We start from the raw sequence: 27,927 nt of genomic DNA, 5'->3' as shown, positions 1-27,927 counted from the left end.
AGGCCAGAGGGTTCTCGGGGGCACTGGGCTGTCTGTTCTAGGGTGTGTAGCAGCATCTCTGGGCTCCACCTCCAAGGGGCCAGGGCCAGCTTCTACCCACTGGAAGAAAACACCTCTCCAGGTATGGAGAGAAAGATTTTCCTTAAGGGACAAAGTGATCTCCAGTTGAGAATCATTATCATAGGATGGATGGAGAGCTATAAAAAATGGATAGATGGGTAGGTGGATAGATGGATGGATGGATGGATAGATGGATGGATGGATGGGTGGGTGGGTGGGTGGGTGGATGGATGGGTAGATGGGTGGGTGGATGGGTGGGTGGATGGGTGCGTGGATGGATGGGTGGATGGATGGATGGATGGATGCGTGGATGGATGGGTGGTTGCATGGGCAGGTAGATGGGTGCATGGATGGGTGGGTGGATGGGTGAGTGGATGGGTGAATGGATGGATGGGTGGGTAGATGGGTGGATGGATGGATGGATGGATGGATAGATGGATGGATGGGTGGGTGGGTGGGTGGGTGGATGGATGGGTAGATGGGTGGGTGGACGGGTGGGTGGATGGGTGCGTGGGTGGATGGGTGGATGGATGGATGGATGGATGCGTGGATGGATGGGTGGTTGCATGGGCAGGTAGATGGGTGCATGGATGGGTGGGTGGATGGGTGAGTGGATGGGTGAATGGATGGATGGGTGGGTAGATGGGTGGATGGATGGATGGATGGATGGATAGATGGATGGATGGGTGGGTGGGTGGGTGGGTGGATGGATGGGTAGATGGGTGGGTGGACGGGTGGGTGGATGGGTGCGTGGATGGATGGGTGGATGGATGGATGGATGGATGCGTGGATGGATGGGTGGTTGCATGGGCAGGTAGATGGGTGCATGGATGGGTGGGTGGATGGGTGAGTGGATGGGTGAATGGATGGATGGGTGGGTAGATGGGTGGATGGATGGATGGATGGATGGATGGGTGGTTGCATGGGCAGGTAAATGGGTGCATGGATAGGTGGGTGGATGGGTACATGGATTGGTGAGTGGATGGATGGATGGGTGGATGGGTGGGTGGATGGATGAATGGATGGATGCATGGGTGGGTGGATGGATGGGTGGATAGGTAGATGGATGCATGCATGCATGCATGGATTGGAGATGGAGAAGAGATTTTAATTTTTGTTAGAGAGATAGATGTGAATAGGTGGCAGATAGAAATGCATTGTAGATGATAGATACAGATACACAGATATGATGAATGAATGGAAGGATAAATGGGTGGATTTTCGAGGAAGAGATGGAGAGAGCTACTAATTTTGAGATAGATGTGTACAGATTGATAGATAGATGTAAATAGATGGCAGCCAGAAGTGGATAGGCAGAGAGATGATGCTATGATGATGATGATGATGATAGATAGATAGATAGATAGATAGATAGATAGATAGATAGACAGATAGGTAGATAGAATGCCTGCATGACTAATAAATGGTACATGACATGCAGAGAGAAGAAGCAGGGAAGGAAGGAGGTTACAATCCCTCCCTGTGGGCATCTGGGCCGAGGGTCCTCCGCTGTTCAGTGGAGGGCGCTGAGCAGCCTCTCTGAGCCCCAGCTCCTGGCAGCTCCACCCCGTGTGACCATAGGAAAGGAGCCCAGACATTGCCAAGTGTGTCCTACGGGCACCATCAGCCCTGGCTGAGAATCACCACCCCAACCTCTGTAGCTGGCATTGGGCCGGGCGCACTTTACCAAAGTGGCTTCCTTCACTGCCCAAATGCAGCTGCTGATTCTAAGCTTCCTCTCGGGACCCTTTGCTTCTGGTTCCCCTGCTTTCACTGCATGGTGAAGGCCATTGCAGAGCAAGACCTGAAACTGCGGCGTATTTTGCTGCTAATGGCACAGGAAGGTCAACTAAATTGCTTCATCACTTTATCCGCTATTCTCTGAAGCTAAAACATACCCTTTTGTCTGTTTTTCTTCTCACCTTTCTTTCTTTCTCTTATGTCTTTGTTTCTCTTGTGTCTATTTCTTTTCTGTCTGTCTGTCTGTCTTTGGCCCTTCTTTCCTTTTTTGTGAGGCTGGAACTAGGACTTCTTAGCCAAATTTTGTACTGCTGAGCTACATTGTCTGCCCCCAAATGTAACCATTTTAAGCAAGTGTCTTATTAGTTCATTTCATCCTCTGTGTGTGTGTGTGTGTGTGTGTGTGTGTGTGTGTGTGTGTGTGTGTCTAGTCACCCAGAGAAGGGAAAATGCCATTTTGGGGGGGTTTTGGGGTTTTGTTAGTCTTTTGAGACAGAGTTTCCCTTTGCAGTTCAGGCTGGCCCTGAACTCACTGTGTAGCCCAGGCTGGCCTCAAATTCATGGTGATCCTCCTGCCTCAGCCTCCCAAATGCTGGGATGACAGGCGTGTGCCACCTTGCCAGCCTGAAAAATGCCAATGTTATGTCCTAGATCTCTTTTTTGTTGTTGTTTTCAGCATTAACGAAGACTGAACCCAGGACCTTTCCAAAGAACTACATCCCCAGGCCTTGTAAAAATCTTCCTCTACTGATGGATCAATTGATTTAACTTTGCATTTACTTGCTCACTTATTTTTGGTTTAAGAATTTGAGGCAAGGTCTCGCTACGTTCCCCGGGTTGGGCTGGAATCTGCGATCCTCCTGCCTCAGCCCACCAGCTTCCTGGGATGCCCGGCGCTCGCCCCCGAGCTGGGCAAATCAGTGACAAAGTTTCCTTGTGCTCAACAGCTCCCACGTGGCCCGCGTCTGCGCGGACTCCTGTGGACTGACGAGGACCTGGGCCCCACGCCGCCCCCCAGCTCCCCAAGGCCCAGAGAGGCCACCCTACCTGAAGAGCGCATCGATCATCCGCTTGGACGGCAGGCGCCACAGGATACGCGGCCAGGGGTCCCCCGAGGCGCTGCAGTGGAGGCGCAGGGTCCCCCCGTACCTGACGTCCGTGCGCCTCGGGGATGCGCTGGTGATGCGCGCGCCGGCCGCCGTGCGCTGCACACTGAGCCTCACGGCCCTGCGCGCCGAGCCCACCAGGTTCGTGGCCACGCACTCGTAGCGCCCGCTGTCCCTGGGAGCCAGGTTGCGGATGTACAGCGTCCCGTTGGGGAAGACGAAGAGGTTGCCGTGGAGGAACTGCGACGGCCTCACCTGGGTCCCATCCCGCAGCACCCAGCGCACGCTGGCCGGGGGCTTGGCCTTGGCCGAGCAGTGGATGTGGATGCTGAGCCCCGGGGGCAGAGAGATGTTCTCGGCTTTGTCCTGCTGGATGACCGGGGGCAGCGCGGCCACGTGCAGCCGGATGGCCAGGCTGTCCGCCCCAGCCGCGTTGCTGGCCAGGCACTTGTACACACCTCTGTCCGCGAAGGACGCGTCTTTGATGGACAGGGTGCGGTTCTGGTGCAGGGTGACCCTGCCCTCCGCGGGCGACACGGTCTGCCACACCCTCCGGTCGGGGAAGATCCAGGAAATCCGGGGGGCGGGGGTGCCCTTGGCCAGGCACTCCATGGCAATGGTGTCCCCCAAGTAGACGGTGACGTCCTGGAACTGAGGAGCCAGGATCTCGGGCTGCAGCACCGAGACGGAGAGCAGGACCCCCATCCTGTCCACGCCGTGCAGGTTGCTGGCCGTGCACACGTACTGGCCTCGGTCTTGCACCTGTACCCTTCGGATGAGCAGGGTCCCGTTCTTCAGGACCTGGAAGCGCTGGATCCGGGTGTTGGGGGTCATCAGGGCACCTGGCAGGGGAGAACAAACGCAAGCAAGGTGAACGTGAGCCACGCCACACCGGAGTGACTGCTGAAAGCATCTCATTTCTCATTTTTATTTTTATTACCGCATGTCTGTGCAAATCTGCATGGAGATTCCTCAAAAAACTAGTAGGAGACATTCAATTCCACCCAGCTATTCCCCCTTAAAGCATCTTCCTGAAAGAGTTAAAGACATCATCTCACAGAGATCCACGCACAGCCGTGTTTTTAGCAGCACAGCTCACAGTAGCTGAACCCTGGAAGCAGCCTTTATGTCCATCAGCAAATGAATGGATAAGGGAAAAGTGATGTGTATATGCACAATGGAGTACTATTCTGCCATAAAGAAGGACAAACTTGAGTCATCTGTAGAAAAATGGATGCACTATGAGACCATGTTAAGTGAAGAAAATCAGACACACAAGTTCAAATATCACATGGTTTCTCTTCTATGAGAAACCCACTGTACAAATAAAGAGCAATATAAAAGGTAGATACTGGGAAGTAGGGAGATGGGTCTTTCTCAAAGGGGAGCAGAACCAGGAAATGGAGGGAAGGGAGGGAGGGAAAGAAAAGGGATGCAAAAAGAATTAGGATGTGATGTGCACATGTGCCAACTCCACACAAGAAATGTGAGCATTATGTACTGCAACGATTTTCTCCCTTTGCAGTGGAAGGGATTGAACCCAGGACCTTCACACTGAACTGCATCCCCAGCCCCTTTTCTATATTATGTTTTGAGCCAGGGTTCCCCAGGATGGACTCAAACTTGGGATTCTCCTTCCTCAGCCTCCCGGCGGGGTGGGATCATAGGTGTGTGCCATTATGCTAGGATCACCATATGCTCCTCTGGTTGCTCAAAGTTGCAAAAGCAAATAGGAGAGAGAAAAGGTTTCCTGGCTAAACCATCAGGGAGAGGTAAATTAAGCCACAAACAGAGATAACATCACTCAGGTGAGAAGGGCTACCATGAAAAAGATGAATGACAGAAAGTGCTGGTCAGTGCGTGCTGCTGGTTCATCTGGGTTGGTTTGAGAGACACCTAGGAGGTGACTAAAGCATGTATCTGAATGTGTCTGGGTCGGTCACCAAGGCATGATTTAGGAGGCTATGTCTGATTGTGGCCACTTTCCCTCTTGTACCCCCACCCCGCTTCCTGATTATCATGTGAGCATCTTTCCTCCTCAATGATCACTGCCCATGATGCCCCTGTCTTGGAGCAGCTGACCATGGACTGAACCCTCTGAGACCACTGGAACCGCCGACCATGGAGTGAACCCTCTGAGACCACTGGAACCGCCGACCATGGAGTGAACCCTCTGAGACCACGGGAGCAGCTGGCCATGGACTGAACCCTCTGAGACCACTGGAGCAGCCAACCATGGACTGAACCCTCTGAGATCATTGGAGCAGCTGACCATGGACTGTACCTTCTGAAACTATTAGGGCAGCCGACTGTGGATGGAACCATCTGAAACCATGAGCCAAAATTAACATCTCCTCCTCTAAGTTGTGGGCATCAGATGCTACATTATCCCAACAGTGATCAATACCGTGAGACTATGGGGAAAGAAGTCTTGCACACATTGCTGGTGGGAATGTGAATGGTAGTGTCCTTATTAAAAAAGGTATTGAAGTTTCTTGAAGAATTAAACATAGAACTGCCCTACAGTGCAGCCACCCCTTCTCTGCCTATATATAGGAAACGAAGTCAGTATGTTGAAGAGACAGATTTGGTCTCATATGTATCATAGTAGTGATCACAGTAGCCTTGATACAGAATCAACCTAGTGCCCATCCATAGATGAATGGATAAAGACAATGTGGCACGTGTCCATGACAGAATACATTCAGCCATGAGTAAGAAGGAAATTCTGCCATTTGTAAGAGCATGGAGAAAGCTAGAGAATGTCATGTTCAGTGAAACCAGCCAGGAACAGAAAGAGGAATATTGCGTGGTCTCACTTGTGGAGGGAAACTAAAAAAGTCGAATTCATAGGAAAAGAGACCTAGAATGGTGTTTACCAGGAGCTTGAAGACAGACAGAAGGATAACTGGGAAGATCTTGGTCTCAGGCTACAAACTTCGGAAGACGGGAGGAATAAATTCCAGAGGTAGAGTCTACCCAGGATAACCATAGTCAATAACGATATACTTCAAGTCTGAAAACTGCTAATAGAATAAATCTTACGTGTTCTGTGTACAAAAACAGTAGGAGAAAAATCTCATACTGTCCTAGCTGCAGAAAGGAGAGTACTTAGAGGGAAGAGGGAGGCGGAGGAGAGGAGAGAAAAAGAAAGCACTGGGCTTGGTGCTAAGTTCTCAGTCCTGTCTTTCCATCCCATCAAGCTTTTCATTCCCCCAGTGTGGCTGCTCCTCCCTGGGGATCAGACTCCAGTCACCATGGTTACAACTTCGAGGAGGAGAAGCTAATTCGGGCTCACGGTCTCAGAGGGTTCAGTCCATGGTTGGCTACTGCAAGGCAGGGACATCATGATGGATAGGCGGGGGGAGGAGGAAAGATGCTCACATCATGGTGGTCGGGAAGCAGAGGTGGTGCTAGAGACGAAGTGGCCGGAGACCAGATATGATTCCCAAGGTCACCCCTTGACCGTGCTGCATGCTTCAGTATCTTACCTGTGGAAACCTTTGTCCAGGTGATGAAGGGCTTGGGTTTCCCCGTCGCCTCGCAGGGGAACAGGGCGTCCGTCTCGGCAGTGACAGAGAGAGTCTGGGGGGGGTTGGTGATGATTTGGGGCTTTTCTCCAAGCGTCCAGAAGTTGGGAGCAGGTGGTCCTCCAACAAAGATCTTCAGGCTGCTGTGATGAGAGCTTCCAGGGGATTGGCTGGCAGACGTCATGGGGAAGATAGAGCTCTGCGTGGTGTGGACCAGAGGGACCTTCTGAAAGTAAATTGAAGGTGGTGGCATGGTCCGGGGCGGTTGCAACACTGGGGGTGCTGGAGGCCCCAAATCCACGTGGAGAAAGCTCTGGGAAGGAAACCTATTGTAGGGAGCAGGGGTGACTTTTCTTTCTCTTGTTACTGGGGCTGGGGAGGTGGACGTCCAAGGCTTCAAGGTGACTCCCAGCTGTGGGAATGAGAAGGTCCTGTTGGTGAAGAAAGGGAATCTCCCATTGGAATCATAAGGAAGTCTGGGCTTTGCAGGCTGGTGGACTGGAATCCTTGGCTCGGGGATGTTATTATTTCCAAACACTTTGGAGTACCCATTGAATCGGTTTGTGCTTTGGTCAGGCAACCTGCTGGAGATACTGGGTTTGGATGGGTGCGTCGGGGCAGCTGGCTTCATGCTGGGTAATTGTGGAATCATGAACTGTTTGCTGTCTGGGAAAACCCTGGAGGGATAGGCAGTGATTTCCAGTTTGCTGGTGAAGTGGTGGGGTGGCTGGAATGTCCCAAAGTATCTAAGGGGGCTTTCCGTGGCCCTGAGCGGTGGCCTCAGCGACCCCCTTGGCGGGGTGGGTTTTGTGGGGTCTCCGGCCAGTGGGCGGGCAGTGTGGACTCTCTCACGTGGAAGGTGACTCTCCGGCCCATGCAGTAGGCTGTTTGTCCTCCTGTTGTCACGTTCCTCTGCCAACTCTTGCTCTGGAGATAAATCGAATCCGTTCTGGTTGTGAGAAGGGGTGGACAACTCTTCAGGTCTCCATCTATGCTGAGATCCCCCTATGTTCTCTACCGGCGCTTTGGTTTCTGGATTTCCCACAAAATTCAAGAAAATGTTCTCCTTGGGACCGGCCCATGTTGGAGGCGTCCCTGGGGTGATGGGAGTTGGCTTCAGGGTGGTGGTTGCTAACGATGCAGGTGCCGTGGGTGGGAAGGCGGTGGCCTGCTCCTCCACCCGGCCCGGCGTGGGGATGGGCTTCTGTGAGCACGTTTCAGAAGGGACGTGGGCCACTGTGCCTTCTCGGGGTTCCCAACCAGCGGTGGTGGTTTCTGCCAGACTTCGAGACAGCTCGACCTCTGCGCTGGAAAAGGTGGTGGGAGCCCCAGTTTTTCCCTGTGGAACGGAGGCGAAGAGCGAGGCAGAAGGTGCAAACTGGGAAGTAGCAGCGACCGCTTCCAGCTCTCTGAAGAGCGGTGAGTCTGCAGGGTCTTCCCTTAAGCCGGGCCCGGGAGTGTCTGTACTGGGTTCCCCAGGCAGGGCCGTCCTGGGGAGAGGCCAGCTTGGACTTCCGGGAAGAGCCACAGGAAGAGACGCCTCTTTGGACTCCCCCACAGTGGGGACCAAGGGATCAGGCATTGAGAACCCCTCCCTGAGCAGCTCACTGCGCAGCCGTGTGTCGTTCCCACCACTATCGGCGTGGGTGAAGTCGTGATCCGTCAGTTCTTCTCGACCTGCTCCAGGTTGGAAAGGGACCGGAGTCGTCACGTGGACTCTGTGGTAAGCTGTAGGTGTTTCCGGGGTGGCTGTCGCATAATCCTTCCGCCTCGTCACCATGTCTGTCTCTCCAGTTTCCAGAGGCGGAAGTCGAGTTTCTGAACCGGAAGTGATGGCTGGCTCATGCGGAGTTTCAAGAGGGCTGGGCTTGGACACAGGCATCTTCGAGCTCACCGTAGCCGTGGTGCTAAATCGATGTCTATTGGGCCTTTTCCCATTTCTTCTCCGTGTGGTTCCCCTGGATATGGATTCTGTAGGCTTCTCTGGGTCCAGCTGCTTAGTAACGTGAGCCGTGTTGTCTACCCAAGAGGTGGGAACCGGGGAACTCTGGGCTTGCTTTGGGGTCTTCGTTGCAGGCAGTGGAGAAGGTGGAGAGGGAGATGATGTGTCCGTGGAGGCGGAGACTGCTGGGGGGCTTGGTTTCTGGCGTTGGCGAGATTTATGGGGGTGCAGTTTCCTCCGTCCACTGGGCCTCCTTCGGGAGGGCTGGGTGGGCAGCGCTGGCGGTGGAGTGGTCATCCGGCTTGGTGTCTTATTGGCTTGTGTGGTGACACCTCCGGCCGGCAGTGTTCCCCGTGTGGTGGCCCAGGGCTGCGCAAAGGGAGAGGCAGTGCTCATCGCTTTCAGAGTGGTGTGCCCGGTGTCTTGCTCTTCACTCTCACGACGTCTGGAGGTGGGGGTCTCCCCCAGAAACTTCTTCTTTGTGACTCTCTTTCTAGATGGAGTCCGTTGAGTGGTCCGGCGATTTTCCACTCTCCTGGTACTGTCTGGTTTTTCTTCCACACTTGACCAGGCTGGGACATCCTGCTCCTCTAAATGCTCTTCAAGTGACTGTGGCACACTTGAGACCTCCACCCTCACGGCGGTGGTGGGAGGAATGAGTGGGTGGTCTTCCAAAGTCTCCACCACATCCGGTTGTGAATACGTCTCCCCATCTGGGTGAACAGACTTCACCCTCTGGGACTCAGCCAAGGAGACCTCATCCAGTGGAGGCTCTTCCTCATTTCTTCTGGGTTTTGGGATGCGGTCAACGTCTGCTGGAGGAGACCAAGCCTCCGTGGCTGTCTGGTCACCGATGGGCTCTTCTGAGGTCCTCGGAGTAGATGTTTCATAAGCCTCAGGTCCAGGGGAGGTGGCCAGCTCCCACTGGAGGTCAACTGCAGCTGGAGACAGATCCTCGGTTGTCTCCAGCAAATCCTCTCCAATCACTCTGTCATCCAGACGGGGGCTTGTCACCTGCGGCTTGGGGAGAAGAGCTCCACCGTGGCTGTGTTCTTGTCGCATCCCTGGGGAGGAGATGGTACTTGCAACCCGCTCCTCCTCACCAAAGAGAGACCCCTGTGCCGAGGACTCCTCTGGATCCGGGGCTGCCTGCATGGGAGACACAGCCAGCAGAGAAATCACTGGGGACAGGGACATCCCTTCTGGACTCTCGGATGGAAGCATGGTGGTGACAATGTCCTGGGGCACTTCTGTGGCCTTGGGGAGATTTTTCCCACGCACTCTGGCCAAGATGTCCGCCCAGCGCTCTGGGTTGATCTGCTTGTTGGCCATGTTGATCCTGCGCCGGGACTCGAACACCCTGCGACCTTCGGCAACGTTGCTCTCCAGGTCTTTCTCCTCCGAAGGCCCCCAGAGTTTCAGTTTCCTCCTCCCTTTCTGAGGCACCTTATCCCCCAGGGTGGCCTCACCCTCGGGCTTGATGAAGACTTCTTGGTCCTTTGGGTGCAGCGTCCTCCCGGATGGGCTCTCATCACCTCCCACTCCGGAGCCTCCTTCATCTTCCACAATGTCTCCCCGAGGTCTGGAGTCAGCTCGGGGCCTGCCTGGGCGTCTCCCTCTCTTTCCCGATCGCCCGGCTCCTTTCCTCCTCACCGTGAGCCCCACGGTGACATGGTCAGCCCCATGCAGGTTGACGGCCACGCACCTGTAGTAGCCGGCGTGGCTGACTTGCACGCTGGGGATGGAAAGACTCCCATCGGCCCACATGTACGCGTGGGACGCGTTAGCCGAGCCATCGATGATCCTCTTACTGGGGAGAATCCAACTGAGATGGGCTTCTGGGACAGCTGAGGCGCTACACGGGAGCATGACGGGCTCTCCCGCGTCCTTCTCAATGCTCACCATGGAGCCCTCAGGGGGCTGAACAGTGGGGACCTGGACGAGCACCCGGAAAGCCATCTGGTCGACCTCATCCGGCACTTCAGCAATGCACTGGTACAAGCCTGAATCCGACTGCTCCACTGTCCTGATCTTCAGCCACCCACCGCTGAGGACAGAGAACCTGCTGCCCTGCTCCTGCATGGGCGCCCTGAGGACGGAGCCGTTGGGAAGCACCCAGGAGATGGACGGGCTCTCGGAGGCCTTCACGTGGCAGCTGAGCTGGCCGGCTTCCCCTTCCAGGAAAGTCTGGGCTCTGTGAATCCCACTGCTGGGCTCGATCATGACCCAGCTTGGACTCCGAGCCTGCACGGTGTCTTTGGCTGATATGGTTTGTGAGTACCGGGCAGAATACGACAGGATGACCTTCTTGGCAGTGCTGGAGCGCCGATTGAGTTGGATGTGGATGGACGGCTGCAGGACCCACGTGGGCCAGGCCTCGATCTGGGCCCGGACCCCTGTGTAGTACAGGGCGTCGGGGTTGGCGTTGGGGTCCTGGTGGTACTGGTGGCTCACGCCTGAGTCCCTGCCGAGCAGGACCTCTTGGGCCAGCGTCACGGGGACCTCGCTGTAGTAGGCGATGAGCTTCCAGAGCTTCTCATAGTTCTCCCGGGTCATGGGACACTCGAAGTCCAACGCGACAGTGGCATTGACGTCGATCTCGGGGGGTTCCGTCTGGTTCAAGCTGATGCTGGGCAGCCCTGTGGGCTTCCTGATGTCGCAGAACAACAGCACTGTGTTGCCATGTTCGTCCGTCATGTTGAGGGAGATGTTCCACCGGGATGCGGGGGATGAGTCGTCCAGGGCCAGCTGGCCGTCCCAGGGCTGCTCTTCCTCCTGGTCCTGCTCCTCCTCCTCCTCCTCCTCCTGCACCCAGCTGCGGTTCTGCTTCAGAGGGGACTCTATGGAGGGCTTGACACAGGGCACGTTGGGCAGCTTGAGGATTTCCTGCTTCCGGAGCTGCCTGGGACTGGAGCAGGTAGTGCACCACTGGCCGCCTGCATAGGCTTTGTCTTTCTTGCACTTTAGGATTCCTGAAATACAAGAGCAGACAGGCACCTGAGAGGGAGCCGGACAAAGGACGCAGGTGCAGCTCGCTGTGTCTTTGAGTGGTCCTCGGACCCTCGCCCCTGGTGTGTCCCAGATGGGGCAAGGACACACTTAGGTCGCCTGCTATGGCTTCCCCTATGACTCAGTCTCAGCCTGTTCAGTTGATGCAGAACTGGGGGTTGAACCCAGGGTCTTTGTACTCAGCTACATCCCCAGCTCTTCTTTTAATGTTTTACAATTTAAGACAGGATATCAGGAAGTCACCAAGTTGCCCAGCCCAGGCTTGAACTTGTGATCCTCCTGCCTCAGCCTCCTACAGTGCTGGGATGACAGGCATGCGCCCTAGGGTGTACTCCTCCTTATTAAAAACAACCAAATGAAGCAGCATGCTGGGTTATGCCTGCAGCGGCCCCACTGTCTCTGTTTCTCTCCCTCCCTCCCTCCCTCCCTCCTTCCCTCTCTCTCTCTCTTTCCTTTTGGTGGTACTGGGGAATGAACCCAGGACCTTCACACTGAGCTCCTTCCCCAGCCCTTTTTCATTTGTGACTACATCTCGCTGAGTCACTGAGCTGCCCAGACTGAGCTCCAACTTGCAATCCTTCTGCTCAGCCTACCAGAACGCCGGTATTGTAAGCTTGTGCCATTATGCCCTGCCTGCCGTGTCTCTTGATCCCATGAAGAATCCACATTGACTTTTGTAAGCACACTCTAGTGCATTGCCACATGATATAAATCACCTCCTGGTGATGTATTTCTTAGAATGGATCCCATTAACTAAGCAACGCATGATCGCTCTTCAGGAATAATATTCTTAAGTGAAATGCAGCCTTTCCTATACATTACACAGTCTACCTTCTGCAAAAGCCCCCAAATAATCTATGGACTGCAACCCATGAAAACGTTTCCAGATGAAGGAAGACCTCTGACATGAATCATACAGTGGACCCCTGACTTAGGAATGCAACCTGTTCCCCAGGGCTGGTTGTAACTCAGGTCAGTCAGTGGAGGCTCAGCCCTTCCACAGCCTTCAGAGTCTCCCTCCTGCCCACAGGCAGAGCTCAGGGTCCTGAGAGACCCCAGCCCAGGATTTCTCAGTGAGCCCCACATGGGAGAGGCTGCTGTCCTGTTCCTTCCCCAGCTCTTTAGAGTTCATTCTGTATCTCAGCCCATCTGGAAGCACAAGCGGCCAGCACTCGGGTTATAACTCAAGAAGTTGATTGTAAGTGAAAACTAAAATTCCAGTCAAAATCCAAGTTGTTCATATGTCAGGTGGGGTGTAACTCCAGGGTCCACTGCCCTAGATACTTATTTTTTTCTGGTACTACTGAGGACTAAACTGAGTGCCTGTGGACTGACCTATAGCCTCAGTCCTTTTTCAAAACTTTTTTTTTTACTCTTGAGACAGGGTCTCACTAAGTTGCCCAGGCTGGGCTCCAACTCAGCATCCTCCCGCCTCAGCCTCCCAGAGTGCTGAGATCACAGGCGTGCACCACCACACCTGGCTCCCAGCTATCTTTTTTTTTTTTCTCATGCTACATCTATATACTTTTTCTGTTTCAGACAGTGTTTGAGGTGTTTTTCCCTTCCCTGCTTGGTCTCCTTCACGGTCTCATCCTTGCCTGTGCCCGTTTCCCAGGGAGGACCCCACTCCCCACTGCTCCTCCCAGGGACATCTACATGACAGAATGACCTCCCCACCCAGCTCCAAACCCAGACTTCTCCTGCCCTGTCTGCAGCAGCCTTAGGGGCCACCATCTTTCCTCCTGGGGAAACGGAGGAAGGGGAGTTGTTGTAGCTGTTGTAGCCAGACCTCTTGCCTCCCCAGCAAGAATGAGCCAGTAAACTGCATAATATGCAACCTGGAGAATTACAGAGATGGGGGGGGAGATGGAGGAGGAGGAGATAGAGGAGGAGATGGAAGAGGAGGAGATGGAGGAGGAGGAGATGGAGGAGGAGATGGAGGAGCAGATGGAGGAGGAGGAGATGGAGGAGGAGAAGGAGGAGGAGGAGATGGAGGAGGAGATGGAGGAGGAGATGGAGGAGGAGGAGGAAGAGGAGGAGGAGATGGAGGAGGAGATGGAGGAGGAGGAGATGGAGGAGGAGGAGATGGAGGAGGAGGAGATGGAGGAGGAGGAGGAGATGGAGAAGGAGATGGAGGAGGAGGAGATGGAAGAGGAGGAAATGGAGGAGGAGGAGGAGATGGAGGAAGAGATGGAGGAGGAGATGGAGGAGATGGAGGAGGAGATGGAGGAGATGGAGGAGGAGATGGAGGAGGAAGAAGAGGAGATGGAGGAGATGGAGGAGGAAGAGGAGGAGGAGATGGAGGAGGAGGAGATGGAGGAAGAGATGGAAGAGGAGGAAATGGAGGAGGAGGAGGAGATGGAGGAGGAGATGGAGGAAGAGATGGAGGAGGAGATGGAGGAGATGGAGGAGGAGATGGAGGAGATGGAGGAGGAGATGGAGGAGATGGAGGAGGAGATGGAGGAGGAAGAAGAGGAGATGGAGGAGATGGAGGAGGAAGAGGAGGAGGAGATGGAGGAGGAGATGGAGGAGGAGGAGATGGAGGAGGAGATGGAGGAGGAAGAAATGCAGGAGGAGATGGAGGAGGAGGAGATGCAGAAGAAGGAACCACAGAGAAGTATTTGGAGGGAAATAGAAAACAATTCATGAAAATAACTGTGTCTGAACTGAACACGTACAGCCATTTTCTGGCTTGATAGGGTTCCTCAAACAACCCTGCCTAACAAAGGTTTCCACAGCATTTGGGTTGCACGTGGTATTGTAAGCTCCTCCAAGGGAAGCAGTAGATGCCTAGCATGATCGAATGTCCCCTTGCTTTCTGCTTCCAGGGGGAATAAGTGAGAAAAACTGGCCCAAGAAGAACAGCAAGGTTGGAGAAGAGACTTAGTAGGAGAAGCCCCACCCCCCCCCACACACACATACAAAGAGCCAACTTACAGACACATGGCAGGAAGTGGGGAGATAGACATCCGTCAAAGGGGAAGGGAGTCACCAGATGGACGGAGGGCAGGGAGAGGGTAAGAAAGGAATTGAAAAAAACGGAAATAGAGCTTTTTGCCAGTGAGAAAAGGACCCGTGGTTGGAGGAAGGGAATCGTAGGGGGAAAGGGGTGAAGAACGCATGAAGCTAAGCTCCATGTGTGCGCCAGCTCCACAGGAGGGAAGGCGTCCTTGTGCACTGCAGACGTAGACTCACAAAAGTAAAAATGAAAGGAAGCGCGCCTGTGGGTTTCGGCATCTGAGTTCTGAAGCAAATTCCTGATGACCCCCAAGGGGTGGCTGCACTGTCATACAAGCACACATGCACACGCTGCAATACACATGCGTGCCCACAGACACCCACGTGCACATGCATAAACACAGAGCTGCACATGCATGCACACATCAGTGTGCACACAGCAGTGTGCACACGCACAAAAACACCCACGTGTACACATGTGCACACATCAGCATGTACACACGTGCCCACAGACACATGCATGCACACACATGAACACGCCAGCATGCACACGCACAAACACACCAGCATGCACATGCGTGAATGCACCAGCATGCACACACATGCACACAGACACACACATGCACACGCGTGCACACACCAGCACACCGCTGAGAATCGGGCATTGAGGCAGAGAATGTCACGGTTCCTTTTTGGGGTGCTGAGCAGCTGCTGGGAAAGAAACTTCCAGATGGATCTTCGTGCTCCACTGGATATTGAGGGTGTGGGGATGAGACCCTACCACTGGTGGGGAGCTAGGGGAAGGAAGGGGGGAAGGAAGGAAAGGAGGGAGGAAGGGTAGAAGGAAATGGAAGGAAGGAATGGAGAGAAGACAGGAGGAGATGGAAGTGGATGAAGGATTCGTTCCCGTTTGGAGCCAGGCAGCCCCCACCTGCGAGCCGTTGCCCTGGCCCTGTATCAGCTGCCTCTGCCCATCCCTGGAGATGCCCCACCTGTCTACATCCCACCTGCTCCTCCCTGTGCACCTTCCACACGAGCTCCAGGGACAGGGCGTCCCAGCCCCTTCCCAGCCCGGCCTCCTCATCCGGCCCCCGAGACTGCAGAGCCCGTCCCTGGCTGCGATCCAACTGCTTCTCACCAAGCCAAAGGACAGCAGGCTGGGTATGCTTGCAGATGGGGCAGGGTTTTCCCCTGTAAAGTGGTGGCCTCAACACTTGCGTTTCCTGCCTCACCAGCTCAGGGCTGACTTCACCCAGTGCAATAACAAGGAAGCAACTGGAAGAGCTTGGACCACGGCACCTGTTCTGTACCTTTGGATCGGAGGGTCCAGTCCAGGAACCACTTCATCTCGCAATCGCAGGCCCAGGGGTTTCCGTGCAGGTACAGATTCTCCAGCAGCGGCATGCTCTGCAGGATGCCGCCTGGGAGCCTCTGCATCATGTTCTCCGCCAGGTACAGGTGCCGGAGGGTGGACAGTCGGAAGTGGTCCAGGAGGGTGAAGGTGGAGAATGTCCCCGGGTGCAGCTGCTGGAGTTGGTTTCCTTCCAGATGGAGCAGCCGCAGGGACAGCAGGCCCTGGAAAGCCTGCGGGTGGATGAACTCGATCTTGTTGTGGTCCACGTGGAGCCGCATTAAGTTGGACAGGCCCTGGAAGGTTTGTCTCGTGATCACGCGCAGTTTGTTGTAGCTGAATTTGAAAACCTACAGAGAGAGAGACAGAGCGATTATGGAAAGGGAGAGGGAGAAAGAGAGAGAGAGGAGGAGGGAGGGAGGGAGGAGGAGGAGATGGAGGAGGAGGAGGAGATGGAGGAGGAGGAGATGGAGGAGGAGTTGGAGGAGGAGGAGGAAGAGGAGGAGATGGAGGAGGAGGTGGAGGAGATGGAGGAGGAGGAGGAGGAGATGGAGGAGGAGGAGGAGATGGAGGAGGAGGAGATGGAGGAGGAGATGGAGGAGGAGATGGAGGAGGAGGAAGAGGAGGAGATGGAGGAGGCGGAGGAGATGGAGGAGGAGGAGGAGGTGGAGGAGATGGAGGAGGAGGAGGCGGAGGAGGACTGAAGTGAATCGGGTTTTGGTTCACAAAGCCACAGCCAATGGCCGAAATCAGCTCAAAGGGCAGGGACACCATGACATAGCAAGCTCACATTTCATGTCCAAAATCCCCAACAATTTTGTAGCTCACTGGGAGGGATGTGCGGGTGCCACTCTTTGTGACCGGCCCGGGAGGATGCAATCAGGGCAGCTCCACTTTACCTGCAGGGAGCTGAGGTCCCGTAAGGCTTGGTCGGGGATACTGGGAATGTCGTTGCCATGCAGCATGAGTAGCTCCAACTTGCTCAGTCCTGCGAATGAGGTTTCTGATACTGCTTGTATACTGTTAAACCTAGAAAAGCAAAGGAGAGAGCCAGGGATTTAGCTCAGTGGTTCTGCCACCTGCCTTGCAAGCGCAAGGTCCCAAGTTTGATCGTCAGTACCAAAAAATAAAATAATAATAACTTTAAAAGGAGAAAAATGATCCCTGGGATAAGCAACAGTGAATGCTGAATTTGCATCTGGGAATGATTTCCCCAGCCTGGCCAGGAGCAGGCAAGCACGGGGTAGAGCTTAACATCACACTCATTCTCCTCTTTGTGTCTTTATCTAACTCTGAGAGTTACGAGGAATGGACATGTTTCTATGCATCTTCTTTCTGTGAAGGAATATCCATGGAGAAGTAGACTTGGAAGATATCCATGCCATCGGGAGATGGCTTGGTGACCTGAGGAAGGGTTCAGAATGTTACCAGGGGATGGGGCTGGTTCTTGAAATTCTGCTTGGACCTAGTGATGACCATGCATGGAACGAGTCTAGGAAGAATGGGAACTAGGAAGAGCTCATGGGTACCCTCTGAGACCATTGGAGCAGCCGACCATGGACTGAACCCTCTGAGACCATTGGAGCAGCCGACCATGGACTGAACCCTCTGAGACCATTGGAGCAGCCGGCCATGGACTGAGCCCTCTGAAATCCACTAGCACAATAAACCTCTCTTCATCTAAGTTATGTGTGTCAGGCAGATTGGTCTCTGGGGAGCCCACTATAGAATATAGAGAACCGTAGATGTTGCCTTTGAAATAGCAATTACCTGTCCTCAGTGAGTTTGCTGAAATACGATACAGAGAGTCTGATGTTGTAGATTGCTTTTCATTAACAGGTAAACAAAAGGAAATTGAACCTTAGAGGGAGAACTCTTACTGAACAAGTCCAAATTGCTTACAAAATCAAATAGACCTAAACATGCTGACCCAAATTTCAAAGTCCACAGAAATACCCCGCCTGCTGTGTAGCTCTCTTGAACGGCTCTGTCTAGAGTAAAGGCAATGAAAACCCTAACACCACAAACATTTTCCCTCGTTGTTTCCAACTCTTAATAAACTCACTTTTTTCTTTTTTTTGAGACAGGGTCATGCTATGCAGTTCAGGCTGTCCTCAAACTCACAGTGATCCTCCTGCCTCAGCCTCCCTAGTGCTGGGATTACAGGTGTGGGCCCCCACATCCAGCCACACTGTTTTTTATGTTTTAGGTGCAAATGAATGCTATCATCACAGGGACCTGGAGGCTGGCTCTGAAGATGCCCAGTGGATAACGAAAAGCAGGACCAATCCCGACATCTATGCCTTCATTTTATTTCCATCCCCTTTCTTATCTTAATGCTGTGCTCTGGATGGAGGCGTGCTAGTCACTCAAGGAGCAGGGGTCTAGTGCTGCAAATATGAGGTTCATTGGCCCGGAATTCCCCTTGCTGATGTTGTACCGTTTCTATTCGGATCTCCAATGGAACTGGGCTTTCCCTCCTCAAATTCTGGCATCAGAGTGCAAAACTTACGAAAAGGAAATGCTGAAAGACAAGCAAGATGAGCGGGAAACTCACGGGCTGAGTGGAGATGGCGGTTTCGGTTTCCAGATCTCCTTCCTAGGCTGGAGATGAGGGTTGTGCCATGCCGAAATAGCATCACACTGCGAGCCTCCTCCTGACTTCCCCAGGGAAGTTACGTGACTCCCTGCTAACCCGTTTCTTATTAGCAACGCTGCTCATCACTGTTTCTTCAGAAGCCCTTGTGTGAGTTGGCGACATAATGACGAATGACATCATGTCTCAGCCTGTGCTTTGTGCCCAGAATGGGTGAGATTTCTCACGGATTGAATCAGCCACCAGCAGTAGGCAGAGAGGAGAAAAGAGAATTCACAGCAACACGAGGCCCCCAAGTAAAAGTAAGCATAAATCCAACAGCCAAGTGGTACAAGGCGGGGGACATCATGTGAGTAAAATAGTGTAGGAGTGAATGTGTTTAATACATTTAAAAATCCAGAAATATTTTAAAATAGCCTAACCGAACAGGAATAACAGCAGTGGGCTGCAACAATCTCTCTTGTATGAGAATATTGTGTCACAGAGAGAGGCTATTACAGTTGGTCAGATTTCAATTTCTGGGACACAGTGTACCTTAGAGCCCAATTTAGAGAAGGAGAGGTTGAATTTGGCTCACAGTCTCAGAGGGTCCAGTCCATGGTCGGCTGGGTGCAATACATTATAACATCATGGCAGATAGGCAAGTTGGAGGAAAAATGCTCCATTCACGGTTGTCAGGAAGGAGGGAGAGAGAGAGAGAGAGACAGGGAGGAAGGAAGGGGCTGGAATCTAGATTCAGTCCCCATGATCTCAACCCTGCGACCCACCCAGACACCCCAGAAGTGCGCTTTTACTAATCCAGTAAGTGGCTCTCCAGCTAATCGTGTGAGGTCATCACTAGACTGCCTAGTTAGAAGTGGGATCCTCCTCCCTCTCTGCACCTGAAAATATGGATACATCCTCTTTGCATCATATTGGCTGCCCAGGGAAACAGGGTTCGAGTGCTGCAGTCTGGGAAGAGCCTTCAACCAAAGACTGTGATGAGCATAGATAGAGCCCAGGTCCCTTAATTCTGAGCGTCTTGGCCTCCAGGGTAAAGTGAGACATCCGATGTGGATTGGCACTGGCTGACTACATGACAAACCCGGTGAGGTATTGTTGGTGACACACAATAGACTCAAGACTGTGTCATGGATACAGATTCGTTTCGAAAGCTAGATTTAAAAAATCGGACCAACACGGACATTAGACCTTGTCCGGGGGAGTCTTGTCATGAGGGTGAAGAAGCAGTCTTTATAAGTTTGTAACCCGGAGTGTGGTTGAATGATTTGTTGTGGTAGTGGGGTTGGGAATGGGGGGTGGTTGTTTTCCCTTGGGAAAACGATTGGCAAGTCCTTTTTGGCAGCATGTTGAGGCTGGGAAAAGGTAGACAAGAAGAATGCAGCACTGCACTCTGCACACTGTGGAGAGCAATCAGACCTGAGCTTTATCAGACTCAGTGCCGTGGCTTCTTCTCTTTTCTACTGCAAAATGCCAGTTTTCTTGTCTACTTTAAGCTCAGTGTTGTAAAGAGTTGGTATAATGTCATGAGTGACTAAGAAAGGTCGCATGTTAAATGGTAAACGAAGAAAAAGATGTTAAGTCACATCTTTTGAAAACGGCACATTAACCCCAGTTACAAATTAAGCCAGATGGAAATAATGCGTGCTGGGGTCATGAAGTGAGTCACTAGAGTACTTTTTTTTTTTTTAACATTTTGATGTTACACAAATCCATCTTAATTGGCATCCACTGGAGAAAGGAGCACTTTGATATTTGTGTTTTATGCCAGCGCCAATGCCTTTGGGGCCCTGCGATTTCATGAGTTGTTTAAAATAAAGCCATCAGAAGTTGAGTTTCTCATTGATAGGTCAGTTGCATTTCATGCTTGCAAAATATTTTGGTTTAAAGCTGGGGATGGAGCTCAGTGGTAGGGCACTTCCCTAGCATTCATTTAATTCCCAGAGCCACCAAAGTAACAGGGGGAAAAGGGAGATTACAAAGGATTTCACCTGAGAATGAGCTGGAAGAAAGACATTCCCCAAAGCCTAAATCAAAGGCAAACAGGGCAGCCCTAATAAGGTCTTCTTGGTGTTGCTAGTTCAAAGCTACGGAGTTTACAGCTATGGCTATATGCACCTGGACCTTGTATTTGGGCAGAGCGAAGGTGGTGGCCTGGCCACCCCGGTTCCCAACCTGACCACCTCCTGGTCCCCAACACTCAGCATGGATATTCTCGCTGCCTGCAAAGAGCCCAGCAGAGAACCCATCTGAGCTCTCCTCTTTTTCATGCTCTGTAGGAGACTCTACCAGGGCCTAGCTGACGGGGCCAGCTGAGGGCCAAGTTTGAGGGATCAGGTGGTGGATGCCAGGCAGCAAGACAATGGCTTCAAACGTCTCAGGAGAAGAAGAACTGCAAAAGCATGCAGTGGCAGCAGGCTGTGCAGAGCAGAAGTTAGAGCCGGCTGCAGCTTCTGGTCCACTGGCCCCTCCCAGACCAACCTGTCCTGGTTCACGCTGCCTTGCCTCACGCTCCTGTATGAGTTTTTTAAAAAAGGAAACCCGTTTACGTATGAATAGTCCTTCCTCCAGCAAAAGCTAATTGATTTCCCCGTTGAGTAGTCAGGACTGGGGTTGGATTTTTCTGACAGCCCATTGTAGCATTCCCCAGCATTTTATGGAAAGAACTATTTAAAGGTCTATGACTGTGAGTGAGGGAAGTTCCTGGCTCATTTTCTACATTTTCCATTCTCTTATTCTATCATGAGACTGTATATTTAATAGATGAAATAGGTAGTAGATTAACTCTGTGTTCTAAGGCTTTGTATGCATTATATACCAAAGTTATCTATGTCGATATCATCTGTCATCTGTCTGTCCATCTCTCTCCCAGTCCTATAGTCTCAAATGTCGAGGCATGTTTATAACGATTTCTTCCAGGACTCAAATCTGGTCATTTTATAAAAACATTCCCATGATGGATATATTCACCGAACATGAGTTATATTTGTTATCTTCCAATCGTCATGACAATTGGCATTTGTGGACATGAAATATGTGTGTGTTTGCAATGGGATGAAAATATAAGAATTCCACCTGGCATGTACTTAATCATAGCCATTTAGAGAGGCGGATTTTTTTTTCCTTGAACATGGGAAGTGTCTAATTCACGGCAGAAGGGGGGAAGCCAGCATGGGGGCTATTCGATGTCTCTTTTGACCACTTGTTGCAGAATTTGAGCTTGGGTTAGGTAATTCTTAAAGAAGGTCCCATATGGGATTTGGCTTTGGAGTTAAGAGTTATGCCCTACAGCGAGGGTATCTTGCTGGCTGTGTACCTCAAACCTTCTCTGGACGGAGGCAAGGTTGTGAGTAGAAAGCTGAAAGAAATGCATCGGGAGGACTCGGCCAGAGCAGCTGGGAGAGGAGCGAGCTGGACAGTTCTGCGGATCTCAGTGAGCTTATGTTTGCTTAGATGCAGGGTGAAGCCACCCCGTTATTTTGTAATCACAGTTTACTCAAAAGTTCACATGCTCTGATGGTCTCTGAAAGTGTAGGTGTGTGCGCATGTGTGTTTGTGTGTGTGTGTCCAACAGAAAAACATGGATCCCCCGTGGCTCAGTGGCCCACTGGTTAAAAATGCCAGTTCTAGCTCAAGGGATAAAGCCAGTTCCCTGATTTTAACTCCTCCTCTCTCTTCTTTCTCATCTTCATCTAATTTGTCCCTAACTTGATGACATTGCCCGTTCTTTATGCGGAAAGAATAGTCACATTTTCAACAGGCAGACAGGCAGGAGCTGTGGTACGGGCTCAACCCCGATAGGCAGGGCGCTCGGGAAAAGTCAGCGACATCCCACTCCTCAGGGCCGGTAATTGCCCAACCGTGTAAGCAGTGAGCGTGCATTGTGCGTCGTAGGCGTTTGCACCGACAGCCAACTCCGAAGCACGCTCTGCAAGCAGCTTTCCGGTCAGCTGAAAGTTGGCCATGCTTTCCTCTGTCCGTGTAACCCCAGAGGTTGCCCTAAGTAACCCCAAAAGCTGGCCTTGCCATTCTACCCGAATGGAGGTGAGGAATGATGGATGAGGAGAGAGGGAATTACTTAGGAACCTAAGTAGACATGCGCACGCGCACACACACACACACACAGACATGCGTGCGCTCCCAGGCAAGAACCAAAGCGTGCCCTGGAGGGCCTTCGAGGGCTGCGGGAAAGCTGTACCTACCCCAAGTTCATCCTCTCCACGTGTTCAGAGATACCCGCAGGCACGGCCACCAGGGAGCGGAAGGTGCAGTGGACCTCGCTGGGCACGTAGCAGGCACACGGGTGGGGACAGGACCGCGCTGCCCGCGGATGGACGCAGACCAAGGTCAGCACCACGGACAGCGCCGCCCAGGGCACGCGGGTCCGCATGGCGTCGGGGTGCGAAGCTCGCTGGGCGGGACCTGCGGGCGGGCAGGGGGCGAGGAGGTTGGGGTTCAGCTGGGGCAGGGACTCTGCCCGCGCCGCTCCCCGGAGTTGGGCATGGCCCATAGTGCTGGGCAGCCCCCCTCCAGACCACCCGGGCCCTTGTTGGGACCCCGAAAACCTTTGATTTCAGAAAAGCGAAAATTTTATTTAAATAAATTTATAAAATTTAAATTTTTGGTAGCCTTGGGCCAGCCGGGAAGGGCTTTAATTCTTGTGATAAAACATAGCTTGGTTCTCTGGCTTTGATGGTAGGGTTGGGGAATCTCACGCACTGTGCTGTAGTCTGCATCCGTGGGGGGGGGGGAGAGAGAGAGAGAGACAGAGAGAGAGAGAGAGACAGAGAGAGAGAGAGAGAGAGAGAGAGAGAGATGGAAAGAGGGGGGCAAGGGAGAGAGATGAGAAATACAGAATGAGAGGGTCTGGTGGAGAGAGATGGAAACAGAATATAAGAATAAAAGTAATGGTGGAAAGGTTTCATGCCTCCCTGTACCGGTGAGATAGAGCCACTGTGTGTGTGTGTGTGTGTGTGTGTGTGTGTGTGTGTGTGTGTGTGTTTGAACTTTTAGAACAATCTCAGGAAAACCTCCAACCCCAGCCGTCACAGTTCTACTTCTGTCCTAAACAGCATTGGAGGAAGGCAGACCGGTCCCCCCAACCGTCCTCTGGACTATTTTCCTTTGGTCTCGGAAGACGCACAATGTAGATGGATCAGCGTCCTTCCGGGGTGAGGGACAGGACGTGTGGGAGACCTCTATAAAAATCGACTGGGAAATAAAGTGAAAAAGAAGAACCTGGTGGCCTACGCCCCACCAACAGAAAACTTCAAGAAGGTCACTTAAAAAAAATTGGCAAGCACTCAGAGGACTGTTGGCACGGATGGGCTGAGCGCTGCTGTCTTGGTCTGCTCGTCTGAGCTTTTCAGATTTATTTCACGTAGTGAGTCTCCCCCGGCCACCTCCTATTTGTACCATTTCTCGAGTGGAGCTTACTTCACAGTAAGGCTAGGCATGGAAACGACCCCGTGAGGGACCTCGCAGCAGCGCAGTGGTGAGAGTCCCCTTGGATCCCCTGCGCCTTGCCTCACAGCTGGGCGTAAATAAGCTGGGCGCTGCAGCTCTGCTCTGGGCCAGCTGGGGGGGCTCAGCTCGGGCTCCCCGGGGCTCCAGCAGCCGGCAGGACCCCGGCACAGGCTTCTTCCAGGAAGATCCGGGAAAACAGCAGATGTCTGGCCAAGGGTTTCCAATGAGCTCCCTGGCCGTGTGGTCTGGCCGGCTTCCACCTGGCTCTGCGCACCGGGGCAGTCGCCCCAGGGAATCCCAGTCCTGCAGGCGCAGGAGCCCCCTCACCAACCCGGTTGCAGACTCGGCTGGAGAGGGAAGGGAGCCGCGCGGGGACCCACACCGGGCGCCCTCCGCCCTCCGGGCTGGTCCGGCATCGGGACGCTCGGTGCAGCCCAGCCGGAGAAGGGTGCAGGCAGTCAGGGCTTTGCAGGAGGCCAGGCCGCTCTGGGTGCAGCCCGGGTCCCCTGGCTGCCTGGGCTGGGAATCAAAGCCACCTGGGTGACACGCAGTGAGCGCCAGGGAGGTGCTGGGTGGCAGCCTTTCAGGAAAGGCGAGGAGGAGGAGATGCAGGAGGAGAAGGATAGGAGGAGGTGGAGGAGAAAGAGGTAGAGAGGAAGAGAGGAAGAGAAAAAGGAGAAGGAGGGTGAGGGGAGGGAAGGCGGAGGAGGAGGCGGAAGGAGGAGGAGGCCGGGCGCAGGGTGCAGAGGCAAAGCTGGGTAGCCCGGGCCCGCACTGTGGGTTCCCCAGGTTTGCAGAAAGGCAGTGAGCTGCCCTAAGGAATTCCGTGCGCTGTGGAGAGCAGAGAGAGAGAGAGCGCGCGAGAGAGCCAGAGAGAGGGGAGAGAGAGAGAGAGAGAGAGAGAGAGAGAGAGAGAGAGAGAGAGAGAGAGAGAGAGAGAGAGAGAGAGACAGAGACAGGAGAGAGACAGAGAGGGAGAGAGAGGGAGAGACAGAGAGAGAGGGAGAGAGAGAGAGGGAGAGAGGGAGGGAGGGAGAGAGAGACAGAGAGACACAGAGGGAGAGACAGAGAGAGAGAGACAGAGAGAGAGAGACTGCCAGCAACTAGACCTCTCCAAGCTCCTCCGCAGGACCCCGCCGGCGCCGTGCTGCAGTGCCCAGGACCCCTCCCCGCGCGCCAGGCCCGTGTTCTCCGTGGGCTCCGTGGGCTCCGGTCCCGGCTCCGGTCCTGGCTCCGGTCCCCACCCCGCGCCCGGGCCCTCAGGTCCTCACCTGCGCCGGGGAAGCTGCAGGACTCGGTCGGGGCGCTCGGAGCATCCGGGGCGTGAGTGCGCAGGGGGCCCTGCCCGTCCCGGGGGCCGGGGGCCAGGCAGCGCCACTTCCCAGCGCGGGGCACAGCCGAGCCGGCTGCGCCCTTTTATTCCCCGAACCCGCCCGCCCGGAGGCTTCCCGGAGTCCACGCCTCGGCCCACCCCCACCCAGCCCCAGCCCGCCCCACCCCGGGGAGACGGCGACAGCGACCGGGCGCGCCCAGCCCGAGCCAAGGGACCCTGGTGGCCACACCGCGCCCTGCTCAGCCCTCGCCAAACCGCTGCATTGTGCCTGGGGCTGCGCTCTGCAGGGACAGTAGGAGCCCAAGGTGGACAGAAGGACGGACCAACAGATGATTGGGTGGATGGATGGGTGGATGCATGGATGGATGGGTGGGTGGGTGGATGCGTGGATGGGTGGATGGATGGATGGATGGATGGATGTGTGGGTGGATGGGTGGGTGGATGGATGGATGGATGGATGGATGGATGGATGTGTGGGTGGATGGGTGGATGGATGGGTGGATGGATGGATGGATGGATGGATGGATGGATGGATGTGTGGGTGGATGGGTGGATGGATGGGTGGATGGATGGGTGGGTGGATGGGTGGATGGATGGGTGGATGGATGGGTGGATGGATGGATGTGTGGGTGGATGGGTGGATGGATGGATGGATGGGTGGATGGATGGGTGGATGGATGGATGGCTGGATGGGTGGGTGGATGCGTGGTTGGGTGGATGGATCCGTGGGTGGATGGATGGGTGGATGGATGGGTGGGTGGATGGGTGGATGGATGGGTGGGTGGATGCGTGGTTGGGTGGATGGATCCGTGGGTGGATGGATGGGTGGGTGGATGGGTGGGTGGATGCGTGGTTGGGTGGATGGATCCGTGGGTGGATGGATGGATGGATGGGTGGGTGGACGGGTGGGTGGATGGAGTATGACTTTGGGGAAAGAGAAATCCTTATCCAAAAAGAAGTGCTGGGGAGTTGCACAGAGTAGCAGAGCAGCGCAGAGAAATTTGCACTCTTGCAAGCAGAGGAAAGTGGAAGAGGAGGTGGAAAAGTTCCCTTTCCTGAGTTTGCGCGCCTCCAGTCTGAGGAGAAGGGGGCTGCTCCAGCCGCGCCTCCCTCCCTCTGGCCCAGGCGAGGGCAGCAGCTGGGCGGGCGCCCGGAGCCAGCCTCAGGCCTCTGTGCAACGTGAGCCCCCGCGCCCGCCCTGGGCCCTGCCTCGGGCCCCTCCTCCTTGGTGGGGGCGGAAATCCAACTCATGGCCCTGGCCGCGCTGCTCCAGCTAGCTGGGGAGGGCGGGATCCAGGCCAGGGGTGTGGGGGGACCGGAAGAGGGGGGAAGAAAGTCGGTGTGAGCCCCCACAGGGAGCTGGGCCAGAGCTCAGATGGGAGACTGGGCGGGGGGGAGTTCAGGACTGACACAGCACCAGGGCTCCCTCAAGCAGCACCCTCTAGGCCCGAGGTCCCCAGAGGATGCAGAAGTGAGGCTCCCCTGTCCTCCAGCAGTGATATGAGTGACTCGTCACCTTGATTTCCCACATGAGAGCTAAAGACATCGCCTCAGACTTAGTATCTGAGTGCTGTGCTTTACAGCAGCCCAGTTCATGGTAGCCAAGCCCCATAACCTAGATGCCCATGGGCAGATGAATGGATAAGGAAAATGTGGTATATATACACATGGAGTACTACTCTGCCATGAAGAAGGGTAAGCTTGAGTCACAAGTAGGAAAATGGCTGCACCTGGAGACCATGATGTTCAGTGAAGTAAATCAGACACAGGAGCATACATGTCACGTGCTTTCACTTATGTGAGAAACCCAGAGAATAAATACATTGAAAACCAAAATAAAAGATAGGTACTATGTTTACTTTTTCTTTTTTTTTGATACCGAGAATTGAACTTGGATCCTTGCGCTTGTGCAACAGGTGGTGAAACCACTGAGCTAAATCCCCGGCCCAAAGACAGATACTATGAAGCAAGGAGGTGGCTCTTTTGCAAAACAGAAGGGGACAAGAGATAGAGGGATGGAGGGGAAGGGGACATAAAAAATAACCAAGATGGGACCCGAGGCCGTACAGATTCCCCGGGATGAATGTATTTATTCTGGGTCACCATCACACAGAGCTTTAAAATCAGCAATGAGGTATGAGGATCCAGCTTTCTTTTACGGAGCCAAGCATGCAAGAGATTTGCAGAAATGTAGAGCAAGGCAGATGTTCACACTGAATGTTTTAGGGGGGAAATGGACAGATCTTGAAACCATCATGTGACGTGTAATGGATCAATGCGGAAAGATCAATATGCCATGGTATCTCTTGTATGGGGAAAAAAAAAAATATATATATATATATAAATGAATTAAGGAGTAAAATGAAGGAGAGATTGTAGGAAACAGGGGGGTAGACATTTGGAACAGGGGGAGGGGATTGGAGAAGACTACAGTGAGGGAGGGGAGGAAGACAGGGTAAAGAGACCAGAAATGGTCAAAAAATTATAAATATATATTTTTTATATTTTTACATAGTAAAAATTATAAATCACATAGCATATGTATGGACCAATTCCCCCAAACAAAGTAACTACTCAGCATTACAAACATACATGAGTGAAAAACAATTTAAAGAGCAGATAGCACACATTGGAGTACTACGCAGCCCTGAGGGAGGATAAACTTGAGTCATTTGTAGGAAAATGGATGCACCTTGAGACTATAATGTTAAGTGAAACAAATCAGATACACAAGCTTAAACACAGTATGGTCTTGCTTATATGAGAAACCTAAAATATAAATACAGAGCACAATAAAAGAAGGGATGGAAAAGGGATAGTTGGATGGATGGGTGTA

At 53.3% G+C, this 27,927-nt stretch overlaps 1 protein-coding gene across 1 annotated transcript in view; it reads right to left on the bottom strand.

Moving 5' to 3' along the window:
- Mxra5 (matrix remodeling associated 5) overlaps window positions 1-25,188 on the bottom strand; it is a 32,625-nt gene extending 7,437 nt beyond the window's left edge. Inside the window, exons 1-6 of the mRNA XM_004867378.4 lie at window positions 25,030-25,188; window positions 22,495-22,714; window positions 16,596-16,725; window positions 15,656-16,046; window positions 6,398-11,350; window positions 2,848-3,748 (exon numbers count right to left, since the gene is read on the bottom strand). Coding sequence (XP_004867435.2) covers window positions 2,848-3,748; window positions 6,398-11,350; window positions 15,656-16,046; window positions 16,596-16,725; window positions 22,495-22,682 — 6,563 coding nt within the window. The 5' untranslated portion in view covers window positions 22,683-22,714; window positions 25,030-25,188. The remainder of the gene's footprint in view (window positions 1-2,847; window positions 3,749-6,397; window positions 11,351-15,655; window positions 16,047-16,595; window positions 16,726-22,494; window positions 22,715-25,029) is intronic.
- Window positions 25,189-27,927: the final 2,739 nt, after the last annotated feature.

This window comes from Heterocephalus glaber, unplaced genomic scaffold (genome assembly GCF_053883595.1).
Source record: "Heterocephalus glaber isolate CG9 unplaced genomic scaffold, H.glaber_assembly_v1.0 deba00001072, whole genome shotgun sequence".
Taxonomy (NCBI): Eukaryota; Metazoa; Chordata; class Mammalia; order Rodentia; family Bathyergidae; genus Heterocephalus; species Heterocephalus glaber.
The sequence above is the reverse complement of the archived record's forward strand: the minus strand, read 5'-3'. Positions and strand labels throughout refer to the sequence as shown.